We start from the raw sequence: 15,186 nt of genomic DNA, 5'->3' as shown, positions 1-15,186 counted from the left end.
TGGCCTGGCTCAGCCCTGGCCACTGCAGCCCCCCCCCCATAACTGAGCTGCAACATGGAATGTTCCACCAGGCTAGGGGTGGGCGGGCTCCCCTACAGGCAAAGGCTCTTCCCTGACCAAACACAAGGCCACATGCGCTGGTAGGAAGCGTCTTTATTATCGTCTTTGATTCACTCGTCCTGTAGTGTCTAACGCGGATCCCGCACCCAGAGCCCCGTCCCCGGGCACGCAGGCCGTTTGCTGTCCATCACCCCAGGAAAGCAGCCCCCAAAACTGTTGGGGGGGTGGGACTTGAAGGGCAGCGGCCCCCCCGCATTGAACCCTGCGCCCCTCCCCCTCCCAGATGGAGGAAGACAGGGGCTCCGGGGTCGGTCTTTTTTTTTTTTTTTTTTTGGTTTCGCAATCATTTAAAAAACAGAAAAGACAAACATTTCACAGTCTTTAAAAAAAGAGGAGTCCGTCAGCAGGGGTGCAGAGCCCAGGTCCTCCGCCCCTGGGACTCCGCCCTCCCAGTCCTCAAAGGAGCTCGTTATCGCGGCCGGCTATCACCGCGCAGCGGCCACTGGCCGGAGCCGTAGGGCCAGCTGCAGGTGCTGCCCGGCACAGCAGGTGCCGGATGAGCGCGGTGGTCACTGGCCGGAGCCGTAGGGCCAGCTGAAGGTGCTGCCGGACAGCAGCATGTCCCGGATGAGCGTCTCGATGGGCGTCTTGCCCACCAGGCGCATGAAGAAGAGCTGCGAGATGAGGGAGGCGGGCACAGCGCGCAGGGCCGGGAGCCGCAGCAGCAGGCGCCCGAAGCGCTGGGGCTGGGACGGGTACTGGGCGCGCACATACTCGGTGAGCGCCACCTGCGCCTTCTCCTGCAGGCTCTCCACGTGCGCGGGGTCCGAGAGGCCGCAGGCATCTGGGGTGGGAGAGGGACAGCCAGAGTCAGGGTGGGGGTGGGGGCAGGAGTGGCCTTTAGCGGGGCAGCTGTGGGGTGGGCGGAAGCTAAGCCCAGCGTTGAGGCAGCCTAGGGGCGCCGGGGGTGTGCGAGAAAGCTAGAGGCGGTGAGGGAAGACCCCCGTCCCCACAGGATAGGAGGGGGTGGCTTTTGTCCCTAGCATGCCACCAGCGGCGCTGCTACTCTCAACAATATGGTAAAGACCCAACAGCCAGGACGGCAGCCCCGCCCCCGGGTGGGAGGAGCTACTGGCCACGCCCCCAGCCCTTTGGCCTGCGCTGCCCGGAGGCCACTCTTGAGGCCCGGGGTCACAGGTCTGGGCCCAGGATCAGGGTGACGGGGTGGGGGCGGGGGCCACACAGGGCCGGAAGCAGCTGCCCAGGGTCCACCCGCACCTCTCCGCCGCCGCCAGTTCCCAGGGAGCGCGAGGGGGCGTGGGCAGGGGGCCTGAATTGGTTCTGGAGAAGGGGCGGGCTGGGGGGTGGGGGGCTGGGAGCATTGCTGGCCACGCATTCAGGGCCCCAGGTCTGGGGGGGGGGGGGCTCAGGGGCGGAGTCTGGGTCCTGGCCACGCCCTCCCCAAGCCGGGGATGGAGGCTGGGGCAGTCTGGGTCCAGGCCACGCCCTCTTCCCCCCAAGCCAGGATGGGGGCTCTGGGTCCAGGCCAGGCCCTTTCCCTACACCTGGGATGGGGCTGGGGCGGATCTGGGCCCAGCCACGCCCTCCCCTCCCCCGCCCGCCCGCGCTCCCCGCGGTCCGCGGCGCCCGCTCACCCGGCGTGAAGAGCGCGATGGCCTTGAGGCAGCCGTACTCGGCCGAGTCCACCTGCAGGCGGCCCAGCTTGTCCACCTGCTCCTGGAAGGCGCGCACCTGGTCCATGAAGGCCACGGCGCGCTCGGCGGCCATGGGCGCGGCGTGCAGGCCGGCGGCGGCCAGCAGCGGCGCCGTGTGCAGGGGCAGCGCGGCCTGCGCGGCGTTCAGCACGAACAGCTCGCTCCAGCTGAGCCGCAGCAGCGCCACCTGGTCGGCCACGGGCAGCTCGGGGAAGAAGGGCGCGTGGCGCGCCCACTCCACGGTGCTGAAGAGCAGCCGCGCCGCCAGCTCGCACACGTTGTCGATGCCCAGCGCCGCGCCCCCCGCGCCCGCCGCCGCCCCCGCGCCCAGGCGCCCGGCCGCCGCCGGGTAGGGCTCGGCGCGCAGCAGCTGCGCGATCAGCTCGGACACCGGCTGCCCCGGGAACAGGTCGCCGCCGCCCGCCGCCGCCGCCGCCGCCGCCGCCGCTGCCGCCAGCGCCGAGCCTGGAGGGCTGCCGGAGGAGGCGGCCGCGGCGCCGCCGGGCAGGGAGTGCGGGATGCGGCCGCGCTGCACCGCTGCGGGGTGCCGGGAGAGGGGAGAAGCAGAGAGAGGAGGAGACACGGTCAGAGAGAGGCGCTCTCGGGGGACCCCACCCCAGCTGGAGAGCCCGGCGTGGAGGTGGGAGGGGAAACCGAGGCACGCAGGGCTGATTAATGAGTCTTAATGAGCCGGGCTCACCCAAGAACTCCAGCCCCGGAGGGCGCACTCCCAGCAGCCCCCGGGGCTGCGGCCAGCTGTCCAGTAGGAGTGGCCAAATGGGGCCCCAAAGTGCTGCCCTGCTTATAAGCCCCGCCCTCACCATTCCCCCTCCCCCTTACCATCCTACCCCAGGGCCTTCTCACGTGCTCACCCGCACCCCACTTCTTCAAACCCCTATACCCAACTCCTCCTGCAGCTCAGGCTGGGGCGCGGGGTTCGAATCCCACCCACCACTCCCTCCTGTGACCCCAACCCCCAATGAGCAACCCGGCTCTAGAACAGCATCGGCCACGGAGGAAGGGCCGACCGGGTGGCCACTGAAGCCAAGGGCTGCTTATTGAGTGTATGCAGGGACCCCGGGGCACAGCAGTGCACAAAAGGAGTCCCTGGGGGAGTCACCGGGGCCCACAGTAAGGTGCGGGGTTGTGAGTGGTGAGGGTGGGGGCCGTGCATGGGGGCGCAGCACGTGGCTGCAGGCGCGCCCACCCCAGGGCCGGGCCGAGGGGGCTTCAGACCAGCCACGTGAGAAGCAGGGGCACAGGTGAGCCCCCCCACGCTGAAGGGAGGAGCTTTTCCAGGGGGTTCTGAGCCGACTTAGCTCCCCCCAGAGACCCTGCGAGGCCAAAAAAAAAAAAGGAACTGGCAGACAGCTGGGGGGGCATGAGGCGTGTGCATCCAGGAGGCTGGAACCCCCCCGGACCTCTCCAGCGCCCCCGTGTGGAGCTTGGAGGAAGTGCAGGACACCCGCGTTCTGGGCTGGGAGCGGACAAGGGTGGGGTGGGGGCTCCAGCCGCCTGGTCCCGGCCTTAGGCAAACACAGGCAGGGGTGGAGGCGGCGGAAACCAGACATAAATGCGCGTGCGTGTATGCGCGTGCGCGCCTCTCTGTTCAGAACACAGTGGCCGCGCCTGGACAGGGGGACCCAGCCCTGGCCATGGCCATAATTGGATTCCGGAGCCCTACACCAGGCCCGGTCAGGCGGTGAGCAGGTGCCGGCCCCGCCCCCAGCCCTGGCTCCGCCCCCAGCAGGCTGCAGCGGGGGCAGGGGGGTGGTCACTCACCCTCCTTCCGCATGCCCACCCGGAAGCACTTCTTGAGCCGGCAGTACTGGCACTGGTTACGGTGATGCTGGTCAATCTGACAGTCCCGGTTGGACCTGGGGTGGCGGATGGGGGGGGGGGTTTCCCTGTGACACCACAGCCGCCTCCCCACCACGGGGAAAAGGGGAGGGGCTTCAAGGAGGGGCAGGCAGAGGGCTGGACAAGCCTGGGTGTGCGTGGAGTAGGGGGGGAGTGGTGGTGAGAGAGGCAGAGAAGTTGGATGGGCACAACCGGGGTGGGGGGCATTCGGAACTGGGTTCTGAGGGATGAATAGGAGCGTGGCAGGTGCACAGAGCCGCAGCAGAGCTGAGGGCCTGAAGGGCAAGCATGTGGGGGCCTCCACGGGGCTGCCTGGGACCGGGGCCCAGCACTGTCGCCATGGGCCGGCCTGAGCCGCCGGATCCCAGGCAGAATCCCAGGGCAGGGTTAAAAGGCTGAGCCCCAGGGAGGGCAGGGGCAGCCCAGCGGCCCCTGGGAAGGGAGCTCAGGCAGAACCCGAACAAAGCCGGCAGGTGGTGGGAGGGCCCCGGGCAGCCGGGTGGAACCGGCCGGGCCTGGCTCGGGGGGGGGGGCCTCCTGACCTCGGCCTCCCTGGGCACAGCTGTGGAGCTAGGGCAGACCTGCCCCCTCCCTGCAACACCAGCTCCCGCCCCCCCCCCAGACAAAACAGCAAGGGCTCCTCGTCGTCCTCCCCCGAGAGCTCGCGTCTCCCTGGACCTGGGGCCTCCAGCCCTCCCTCACTCACACACCCTCCATGGCTCCCTACTGCCCTCCTCTGCAGGGGGCGGGGCCCCATGGCTCAGCAGGAAGAGGCCCCTCCCCGCCCACTGTCCCCAAAGACCGAGCCTGGGAGCCTGTATTAATGAGGCCACAGTCTAGTGGCCCAATTCGTGGCGGAGGAGGGAGCCGGCCGGCTGCCCCACAGCTGGCCACTTCGGGCGCGGCCGGGACCCCAGGCCTGCGGCCGAACTGCAGCCGTCGGGGTCCCTGTGGGTCTTGGGCACACCCCCACCCCCTTCGAAGCCCCCCCTCCACAGCGGCCAACTGGGGCAGTAGGGTCCCTGGTGCCGGGTCCAGAACCTCGGGGCCTCAGTATTGCCCATCCGGGAAATGGGGCTGTGTACGGCGCGGCCAGAGGTTCCCAAGGCCGGGATAGGATGCTGCCCGAGGCACGGCGGGAACAACCGCCCCCCCGCCCCCCCCCCCGCTGGGGGTGGGGGCGTCACACACCCGGCCCCTTCTGTCTGGGTCCTGCTGTTCCCAGTACCACCAAAGAGCCAGCCCGCGACGTCCTGGCCCCAGGGCCACCACCTACCTGGGACAGCCCGGGGCGGCCCCCCCCAGGAAGCAGCCGCCCCCCCACCCTGGCTGCGAGCCCCCCACCCTGGCTGGGACAGCCCCCAAGTTGAAAAGCCTTTTACGTTTTTTTTCCCTTCCCAGGCGCGCTCCAAGCCTGCACCCACCCCTGGGTGTGTGGGGGTGCGGTCAATTCCGGTGGCCCTCCAGTGGCCACTTCCGGTGACCCAAGGCCTGGGGCGGGAGAGGGTGCGGCGGGGGGGGGGGTGTCCCTGCGGATCGCCAGGCCCAGCTCCCGCGCTGCGCACCCGCACCCGCCCGCGCGCACAGCAGCCCCCCACCCCCACCCCGGCTCAGGAAGCCGCCCTGAGCCCGCCCGGCCTCCGTCCAGCTGCGGCGACTTTGGAAGTGATATTTGACCCCAAGGGCGCGCCGTATCGATCGGCGCGCGCGGCCGCAGACAATGGCCCCTGGACGCTGCGGCCGCCACCGTCCAAGTTCCACGTTCGATTCCCGCCGCGGATCGCGCGCGCGCGCGCCCGATCCCGATCCCCAAGAGGAGAAGGGGGCGTCCTGGGGTTAGGGTCGCGCCCCCTTGGGTGCACCTCCAACCCGTCCCCGCGCGCGCCGATGACCCCTCCCCGGAGAAAAGAAAGGAGTGGGGGGGAGAGGGAGCGAGTAGCTGGGGCGGAAGCCGCCTAGGGGCCACCTGATGGTGCAGCGATGCGGCGCCTACTGTATACCCGGTTCCGGGAAAGGAGGGAGGAGGCGGAGTGGACGCCCAGGGCAGGTCGGCGCTAGGCCCAAGGTGACCCAGCGGGGCCGGCGCGGGGGGCTCACCGGCAGGTGTAGCTCAGGTTCCGGCGGATGCTGCGTTTGAAGAAACTCTTGCAGCCCTCGCAGGTGAACACGCCGTAGTGCTTGCCGCTCGATTTGTCCCCGCACACCACGCAGTCCACCTGCAGCCCCGGCCGCTCCTCGTCGCCCGGCTCCGCGTCGCTGGACGCGCCGGGGGGCGAGGCCGAGTCGTCCTCGGCCGGGCGCGGGTAGCCGCCCGCCTTGTCCACGCCGTTCGTGTCGCCGCCGCCGCCGGGGCCGCCCCAGCCGCCGGTCACCATGGCCATAGCCCCAGGGCAGCGGGGCCGGGGCGCCCCCTCCGCGCTCCTCCCTCCGGGCAGCCCCTCTCTCGGCCCCCTCCCCGGGAGGGGGACCCTACCCGGCGCGCATCCGGCCCCGGCGCACGGGGAGGGGGGCACCGGCTGCACCCCCCAAAAAAGTTTTGCAGCAACTTCCTGCGGCCGGTCCGCGCGCCCGGGCGGAACTGGTCGGGCGGGTTCCAGGCCAACTTTCCCACGCGTGCGCGGGGCCGGAGGGGGCGCGCTAGAGGCGTGGGCCAGGGGCCCCGAGGACTCGCGCCCCGCCGCCCTGGGGCCCCGACGGGGGCGCGCGGGCCATGGCCCGGCCCCGGCTGCGCTGGGGGCGCCCTCGCTCGGGCCTGGCCGCCGTTCGGCCGCTGGGGCTGGGGGCCCAACTTAGCGGGTCGCCATCCGAGCGCGGGAGGCCGGGGCGAAAGTTTGGCCGCCAAGTTGCGCGGCCGCCCGTGGCGAGGGGGAGGGGCGGCGGGCGCGCGCCGGGGGCGCCCGGGGTCCCCGCCCCAGGCCCGCCCTCCCCCCCCAGCCGCCCCCGGCGCCCGCGGCCGGCCCGATCGGGGCTCTCAGGAGCGCGGGCCGGCGCCTCCCCGGCTGCGGCCCCCGCTGCGGCCGCGCCCGCCCGGCCTGGGCCTGCGCCTGGGCCTGCGCCACGCTCTCGCCACCCGCGCCGCGCCGCCGCCGCCGACCCCGCGCGCCGGCCTCGCGCGCTGCGGCCGGTTTGACACACAACGTTCCATCCGCGGGGCGGGCGGGGGGCGGGCGCGGGGGCAGGGGCGCGCGCCGCGGGCTGGGGGCGGGCGCTCGTTGCCCCGGCGACGGCCGCCCTTATAAGGGCATGGGTGGCCGCGCGCGGCGCCGGGCGCCCGGGCCGGCGGGAGGGACGGGGGCGGAGCGCGAGGCGGCCGGGCCTGACCCTCACCCCCCTCCCCTGCCCCCGCCCCTCCCCCCGCGCCCCCGCCCTCGCCGGGCTCCAACCTTAACCCCTGCCCGGCCGCGCGCCTGCCCTCTGCCCTGGCTCCAGCGCCCGGCCCAGATGTCCTTGCCCGGGGCCCTCCCCTCCACCTCCGGCCTGGCCTCGGACGCTGGGTCGCTGGCTCGCCCTCGCAACTCCCCGCGGAGCAGCAGTCGCGGGGGGCCAGTGGCACGGGGCTGGGGGGAGGGCTGGGGCACGACCCCGCGCCGCGCGCGCGCGCGCACACACACACCCCCGGGGGCATGTCTTTTGCACAGTTGCCTGATAGATTGTGTTCGCTGCTGCTTCCAGAAGAGTCGCCGCTTCCGACCCCCCACCCCCACCCCAGCCTCCCTCCGCTGGGGTTAACACCTGGTGCCGGGAATCTGGGCGCGGGGCGGGGGGCGGGGAGGATGTTGTGGTCCGGCCGCAAGGTCAGCGGGGCGGGGCGGAGGGTGGGAGACCCCCTCCCAGAATCCCAGGCCCAGCAGGCAGGAATGTCCACCCGCAGCCGGCTGGACTGCAGATGTCCCCAGCAGGCTCCCAGCTGCCGCCCCGCCTCCATCCCCCCTCCCCTCGCAGCAGACCCTGGCCAACCGGCATTTATTAAGCACCCTTTGCATGCATGAAGCAAGGGGGGGGGGGTGGCAGGGGGCTGCAGGGAGGGGTAGGCTCGGTGTTTCTCCGGCTCTGGGCCTCTGTTAACGTTTAACAGACCAGAAAAGCCCACTCTGGGATGACCTTTCACCCCGCAGTCCCACAGGCTCTGCCCCGCCCCCTCCACCGCCCCCAGCCTCGAGGCTGGAGCTGGACCCTAGGGCACGCGGCTGGGGGGTGAGGGGACAGCAGTGCTCCTAGACCTGCAGTCCCAGTGCCGCCCCCCACCCTGGGGCGGGGGATGTCGGCGCACTGTGTAACGCTTAGAGGGAAACTGAGGCTGGGGGCTAAGGGTAGATGTAGCGTGGACTTCCCGCCAGTCACATGGCGTGGGTTCTTTCTCCCTTTCCATAAACCCTGCCGGGCAGGGGGCCTGGGTGGGCAGAGAGGACCCTTCGGCTCGTGGGCTCCTTGGAATGGGGGGTACCGCGGGGTCCTAGGACCCTCGCCCGGACCTGCCAGGAGCCTTAGCTGGAAGCTCTTGAGTGCTGGGGGGGGGTGGCCGGGAAGGGGTCCAAAGAGGGGGGTTAGAAGGAGAGGTAGAAACGGAGGGGGACCTCCGGGCTGCTGCCCCGCCCCTGTGAGGCCCGGCTGGGGAGAGGCATGGCCCGAGGCTCGACCCCGCCCCCATGACCCCTGCCCGCGACCCCGCGGTGACATTTGACCTTGCAGCGGCCGCGGACGGGTGGGACAAAGAACCCCGGGAGCATCTGCAGCGGGGGACGCCCGTGGGAACAGCCAGACCCCGCGGCGGCAGGCCGCCCCCGCCCCCGCCCGCAGATGACCTTGGCTCCCTCCGCCCTGCCCCCGGGCAGCCTCGTGGGAGGGGGTGCAGACTGGGAGATAGACCAGGGCAAGAAGGGGGCACTGCCTCAGTTTCCCGCCTACACTCAAAGCCGACGCGGGCGCAGAGTGAGCGCTGGGGCCCCAAAAGTCACCCGTCCCTGCGATCCAGGGTCCGGCTGCCCCTGACCTCAGGCCGGCCTGGCCCCTCCCCCAGGGAGAGGCCTTGGGGCCCCGCACCACCTGCACAGGTGCGGTCTGGGGCGCCCACCCCCACCCCAGGTAGGGGCCCACAACCTTCCTAATCCCCCCACCCCGTCTAGGGTTACTAATCCCAGCCCCCTAGGGCCAGCCAGCCTGCTGCGGAGGGGCCGGGGGTGTGGCCTATGCAAATGACATGCTAATCAGTCGCCTGCAATTAACCTGGCAGGAACGCCTCCCACTGCCCCCAACCTCCGCAGGATATCTGAAGCTCCCATTCTGCCCAGGGCAGGGCAGGCCTGTGCCCCCACCCCCTCCCCGGAAGGACAAGCATCCCGAGTTCCAGACTTTTCTCTGATGCCTGCCCTCAGCCTCCACAAACCCTGATTCCTCCTCCAGCCGACCATCCACGCCTTGAACCTGAACCTGAACCCCAACCTTGGGGGCCTCCATTTGTTCTGGGTTGTTCCCTGGGAAGCAGATGGGCAGGGGACGAGTGTCCTGTCCCCAGGGGCCCGCCCTGGGTTCTGGACAAAGAAAGGACTTGGGGACGTCAGCTCGGGCTCTGCCACCTTCCCTGTCCCCAGGATTGATTACTCCGGGTCCCAGGGGGCGTGGGGGGAGGGGGCAGACCGTGACCTTCACAGCCTGACCCCAGTGGCCCAGGCAACAAGCCCCCACCCATGAGGACACACGCACCCCAGGGTGCCAAGTCACTCCAGGCCGGTTTATGACACGCGGCTGGGGGTGGAGCCTACAGCAAGGTCTCCCCAAGCTGGGGGGGAGGAGGCGGGCGGGGGCACCCGGGCTGTCCCAGCGCCCGGGCCGTGGCTTCCAGCGCTGCCAACTCCTCCGCCTGCCGGGCCTCCAGGATTGCCACCTGCTGCTCCAACTTGCGCCGCTGCTCCTCCTGCTTCCGGTGGGCGCCTCTGAACGCCAGGACCAGGGCGCTGCAGGGTGTGGGCGGCTGAGCCGGGGAACAGCGCCCCACCCCAGGGAACAGCACCCCCACCCCACCCAGGGCAGCGGCAGGGGCGGGGCGGGGCGCCGCGGGGGCGGGGCTACGTCCTAGCTGGCTCCGGGCATCCATCAGGGAAGGCGTGGCCTGCACTGCACCTGCTGGCTATCTTCCAAGTGGGGGGAATGAGGCCCAGGGACACACCCGCGGCCAGCAGGGGTGGGCTGCGGAGGGCGGCGGCCCACCTGTGCGCCTTGCACAGATCGCTGTTCAGCTCGGCGCTCTGAGCTCGCCGGACGCGCCCCTTCTGAGCCACCTGCTCCAGCTCCCGCCACAAAGCCCGCAGCTGAGCACGAAGATCCGTGGCCCTGGCACGGGAGTGGAGACAGCGGGGCTCCGGCCGCGGCCCGACCCGGTCCTTCTCCCTGCTCCCCACGCCCCTGCGCGCAGACGCACGCTGCCACACCACACACACACACACACACACACACGTCCCCACCCCCACCGCCTCCTCCGAAGAACCCACCCAGGCACACACCTGGCGAGCGACGCGGCCAGCTCCTGGGCTAACCTCTCCGGGTCCCACGCCCTGCCCACCTGGCCTCCCTTGGTGGCGTTGGGGACAGCAGGAGGACCCTGTAGGAGACAGAAAGGAGGGAGGTGACCTCTGTCTAGAAGTGTTCAGCCCAGGCTGGGCATAGAAGCTGCCCTGGGGGGGCAGCCAGAGCCTCTCGCTTCCCAGAGCCCCCAGTCTGGTAAGAGACCCCAAGTCCCTGACAAGGGAGATAAGTAACAGGGCCGGGGTGGGGAGTGTTACTCCTTTGAGGGCAGCCCAGGAGGGCTTCCTGGAGACGGTGGACATTCCTGGTGGCAGCACCGGCTTGCAGGTGGGAGGAGTGATTCAAAGAGCCCCATTAAGAAGCCTGGGGCAGGGGTGGTGTGGTGGCACCGCGGGGCAGGCTGCTGCTTGGGACAGCTGTGGCCGTATCAGTGTTGGTGGCGTCCCAGCTGTTCTGCGCACGCCCCAGCTCCCTGCGCCTGCACCCCCTGGGAGGCAGGGGCCCACGGCTCCAGGGCTTGGGTCCCTGCCGCCCGCGTGGGAGACCCGGATGGAGCTCCCGGCTCCTGGCCCAGACCCGGCCTTTGCAGCCGTGTGGGGAGTGAACCAGCAGATGGAAGACCTCTCTCTCTCTCATCCACTGAACCCCTAGGGGCCAAGGGAGGCGACCCCCGAAGGGCCACTCACCTGGGGCCGCTCCTCCTCCTCCTCCTCCTCCTCCTCGCTGCCCGCCCCACTGCTCTCCCCCGCGCCGCTGTGGGGCCCCGCGGCTCCCAGCTGCGCGCGCTCCCACTGCAGCTGCTCCAGCAGCAGTGCGTGGGCGGGGCCCTGGGCGCGCAGCGCGGCCTCCCGCAGCTCCAGGCCCCGCTTCTCCCGCCGCACCAGCTGCAGCTGCAACATGAGGTCCGCCAGGGTCTCCTGAGGGGTCGGGGAGGGGAAACAGAGGCTGGCGAGCGCTTTTGGGAAAAACTGGAGAGAGGTTCATGAGTAACAAAACTCCTATTCATCCCTCAAAACCCCAGCTTCAATTCTTCCTCCAGGAAGCCCTTCCCAGCCCAGCAGAACTTTTCCCCCTCCCTGTCCCAACCACACCTCTGTCGGTTCTGACCCCCCAGGGACCACAGTCACTGTGTACCCGTGTGGCCACCAGTTCCCTCTGTATCTCCATCTTCTCCAAGCGCGGCAGGGCCAGGCCGGGCTGGGTTTCCAGCATGGCCTGCACCATGGCTTCTGCGTGTGGCATGGTGGGCGTGGGCTCCACGGTGGGGCCCGGCTCTGGGGGGGTCTTCACCAGAGCCTGGCGCTGCCGCAGACGCCGGGCATAGCCCTGCAGCAGGGCGGCCACTTCCTGTGGCGTGGGTTTATCCACACTGCTGCCCTCTGGGCTGCGGGAGGAGAGGAGGGGCGTGTCTCGAGGGCCATCACGGACTCCCCGGGGACCACACCCGCAGAGCGGGCGCCGTGACACAAACCCCAGCACCGGGAGACCAGCCCCAGGGAGCCCCATGGCCCAGTGCGGTCCTCGGGGCACCTACCTTGGCTGTGCCTTCCGCGGGGCCGCGGCGTCTGTGCCACCCTCCTCCTGGGCCAGCAGCCACCACGCCTCCCTCTCGGCGGCCTCCAAGTCCCCCGCTCCAGAGCAGGCCTCACGCAGGGCCAGGAGAGCCGCGCACACGGCCTCACGGTGCTCACTGCAGGACGCAGGTACTGAGCGCCCCCCCCAACGCCGTGGCTCGCAGCCCCTCCCCCGGCTGGGACCCCCTCCCTGACCTGTCCTGCAGGGCCAGTCGCAGGGCTGTAGCCTCAGCTTCCCGCTGGCTCAGCTGCATGCTGAGGCTCTCACACCGGCCCTTGCGCCCTTGCAGCACGGCTAGCAGCAGCCGGTTGAAGCATTTGAGCTTCTCGATATTTCTGTCTCGGGGTGGGGGGGGAGGGAAAACAAGGGGACACTTTGGAGTGGGGAGGAGCAGCCAGGGGCCAGTTTTCACCCCGCTCCTACCCCATTTAGACGCCCCTCCCCGGGGTGGCAAGCCAGCGGCCGGTGCCCTTAAAAGCTCAGCACAGATGGCGCTCACCCGCGGAGCTGTTCCATCTGGGCCTCCAGGATCTGCATCTCAGGGGCCAGGGGTCGCACAGGGAGAGAGCCCAGGATGTGCATGCTGGAGTCACTCCGGATGCGCCGGAGCAGTGGGTGAGCCAGGGAGAGGGAGTCCTGCCGGGAGGACGTGTGCCCTGAGCCAGCCAGATGGCCACCAAGAACCTAGGGTCGTGCAAACCCCCAGAGCCAGGATCCGGGTCTCCCCTGCCTGGATGCCGCGGGTTGCGCCTCTCGCACTCACCTGACCCCCCCAGGGCTCCCCGTCCGCCCCAGAGCTGCTAGAACCGCTCCCTGAGCCTCCGGCGTGGCTGTGGGCACGCGGAGACAGGGGTTCCAGCCTCATCAGAGCGTCCTGTAGCTCCTGGACCTGCGAGGGATGAGGACAATGCTGGGTTGGCCGTGGGTGGGGGAGGGGAGGTTTCAGGCCTGGGGGCTCCACCCATGCACCAGCCATGCCCAAAGCCACTTCTGGGGTGGTGATGAGAGCCCCAAATCTCCGGAGCCCCGCCCTCTCCTCTATGGACATGGGCCAAGCGCCCGCCCCTGCGTTCTGGTCTTTATTCCGCTGTCGCCTTCACAGAGGCTGCAAGGGACCCGCGTCTGATGGGCGCCCTAGGCCAGGGCTCCCTCGAGGTTTGTTGAATGACTAACGGAGCACGTGGGTCCCACGCTGCACCTGCCTCCGCGGCCCCGCTCACCTCTCTCTGCAGCGTCTCCTTATCGGCCTCGAGGGCCCGCAGGGCGGCCCGCGTGTGGCCCAGCTCGTCCTCGCGGCTCTCCAGGGCCAGCCGCAGCCAGGCGTTCTTCTCGGCCAGCCGCGCCGCCTCCCGCGCGCCGCCCTCGGCCCCTTCCTGCTCTGCGGAGGGGCCCGGGCCCCCAGCGCCTGCGCCCTCTGCCGGCCGGCGGCGCCAGGCGGCTGCAGCCGCCTCCAGGGAGCTCAGAGCGCGTTGCAGGCTCTGAAATACACTGAGGTCCGCCGTCCCCGCAGGTGCATCCGCCGCGGGCGCTGAAGCCGCTCCATCGGCCTCCTTGGCCGTCCTGCGAACACCAAGGCCAGGCTTGGGGATGGGGGGGGGGAGCTGGTGTGCCCCCACTCCCGGGCGACACTGGGAGGGGACTGGGGGGGGCTGGGGACGCAGAGGGAGGAAGGAGCCGAAGTTTGCAAGGTGGTTGGGCAAGTGGAAGGCCTGGAGGTGAGACGTAGAAGGTTCTAGAAACAGGGAGTTGGTACCCAGGGGGCCTGGGTGATGCAAAACGCTTGCACTCAGAGGGCTGCTCTCTCTGGTAGGTGCGTGGGCGGCAGAGTGACAGGAGCCCACGGAGGGGGGAGCGCAGCCGCGCCCGGGCCAGCGGCCCTTACCTGCCGGCCAGGTGCGGCCCAGCCGCCGCCCACCTGCTGCTCTCCCGCGGGGCCGCAGCCCGGGGCTTGGCGTTGCCCCCGGCCGCTTCTGCTTCCTCAGAGCTCTCGGCCACCGGGTCCAGTTCGCCCTGGCGAGGAGCCGCAGGGCCCGGCTGTGAACCAGGGAGCGCCCGGCCCTGGGGTCCCACGGAGCTGGGGTGGCAGGGCCGGGGCCGGGGCCAGAGCGGGGACAGGAGGGGACACTTACGGGCGGGGCTTGCCTCCCTCGCCGGCTGCGTGGCCTCGTCGCCCGGGAACTCATTGCTGAGCGGTGGAACGAGACACAGCCCCCTGACACGGCCTCCCTGCCCAGCCCCCCGAAACCACAGCCGGCCCCCCGCCCTTGCCTCCGTCATCCTGAGCGAATCGCAGCCCCCTTCCCTCTTGTATGCACTGCCCCCCCCCGGGGGGGAGGGCTCTCCAGGGAGCCATGTTGGTTTGGTCCGCTTGAATGCCTCCCTTGACGGGCAGCTCACTACCTCTCAACTCTGCCCCACACCTCCTCTTCTCGGTTGTCTTTATTCTGCACATGCCCCTCCCTCGGCTCCCGGCCATGGGGTGGTGGCCCTTGGGGGTCCCGTCCTGCTCGCCAGGGTACCCCCCTCGCCGCCAAACCCAACTCTCTGGGGCTCAGCCCAGGCTGCTCCCTCTACCTGGATCGGAGCCCCGGGTCCCTGGACACTCTCGGGGTCACTCTGGCCACTGCCCGCGGCTCAGGCCTGGCCCGGGAGGGGCCGGGAGGCAGGAAGCGCTGTTCCCTGGTCACCTGACTTGGAACTGTGGCATTTCCTTTCCCAAGACAATGGCTTCCTGCAGCCCCGCTCAGTCCACGCCCACCGCCTGCCCACTGCCCACCGCCCACCTGCGGATTGTACCCCCCTGGCGCCTCCCTTAGACCCTGGCTGATCTGGGCTGGGTCATTTGCACCAAGCACTGTTCCGATTTCTTTATCTCTAAAATGCAGATAAATATGACAACTTTTTTCCTTAATTTTATTTGAGAGGTGTTGGGGGGGAGACTCCATTTGTTGGTTCACCCCCTCTCCACCCCCAAATGCCTGCAATGGCCAAAGCCAGGAGCCAGGAGCTCCATCCGGGTCTCCCACGTGGATGGCAGGGACCCAGGCTCCTGGACCATCACTGCTACCTCCCAGGGCACGCGTGCGCAGGGAGCTGGAGCCAGACACCAAGGCATCTTAACCGCAACAGCCGGGGACTGGGCCAGGCCACGTCCAGACGCCAGGAGCCCCATCAGGTTCTCCCCCAGGGGTGACAAGTCCCAGTGTCTGCTGCCTCCCGGGCGCATTAGCGCGAAGCTAGGTTCTAAGTGGAGCAGCCGGGACTCGAACCAGGATGGGGGTGTCCCATGTGGCGGCTCAAACCCTGCACCTGCTCCCCAGCGCCCGGCTCTGGCCCTCAGGGACAGCGACCCTGCCATTCCCGTCCCTGGCTCGGGAGCCAGGCCTCCACCCCTGGAGCCTCCGCAGGGGCCGGGAGGGAGGTAGGGAGCCGGACCCTGCAGCGAGGCTCCCGGGCA

At 70.1% G+C, this 15,186-nt stretch overlaps 2 protein-coding genes across 2 annotated transcripts; both read right to left on the bottom strand.

Annotated features, from left to right (window-relative positions):
- Positions 1 to 135: 135 nt before the first annotated feature.
- On the bottom strand, positions 136 to 6,539 carry NR2F6 (nuclear receptor subfamily 2 group F member 6). The gene is made up of 4 exons (XM_062178828.1): positions 5,733 to 6,539; positions 3,558 to 3,652; positions 1,716 to 2,312; positions 136 to 904 (listed from the first exon to the last, which is right to left on the bottom strand). The coding sequence occupies exons 1-4, from the start codon at positions 6,014 to 6,016 to the stop codon at positions 630 to 632; spliced, it is 1,251 nt and encodes a 416-aa protein (XP_062034812.1). The 5' UTR covers positions 6,017 to 6,539; the 3' UTR covers positions 136 to 629.
- Positions 6,540 to 9,390: 2,851 nt separating this feature from the next.
- On the bottom strand, positions 9,391 to 14,373 carry USHBP1 (USH1 protein network component harmonin binding protein 1). Its single transcript, XM_062178865.1, has 13 exons — positions 14,304 to 14,373; positions 13,859 to 13,914; positions 13,612 to 13,739; positions 12,950 to 13,289; positions 12,493 to 12,618; positions 12,229 to 12,365; positions 11,924 to 12,064; positions 11,689 to 11,844; positions 11,289 to 11,538; positions 10,841 to 11,071; positions 10,133 to 10,230; positions 9,840 to 9,962; positions 9,391 to 9,586 (listed from the first exon to the last, which is right to left on the bottom strand). The coding sequence occupies exons 2-13, from the start codon at positions 13,910 to 13,912 to the stop codon at positions 9,391 to 9,393; spliced, it is 1,980 nt and encodes a 659-aa protein (XP_062034849.1). The 5' UTR covers positions 13,913 to 13,914; positions 14,304 to 14,373.
- Between the last annotated feature and the right edge of the window lie 813 nt (positions 14,374 to 15,186).

This window comes from Lepus europaeus, chromosome 20, assembly GCF_033115175.1.
Source record: "Lepus europaeus isolate LE1 chromosome 20, mLepTim1.pri, whole genome shotgun sequence".
Lineage (NCBI taxonomy): Eukaryota > Metazoa > Chordata > Mammalia > Lagomorpha > Leporidae > Lepus > Lepus europaeus.
The sequence above is the reverse complement of the archived record's forward strand: the minus strand, read 5'-3'. Positions and strand labels throughout refer to the sequence as shown.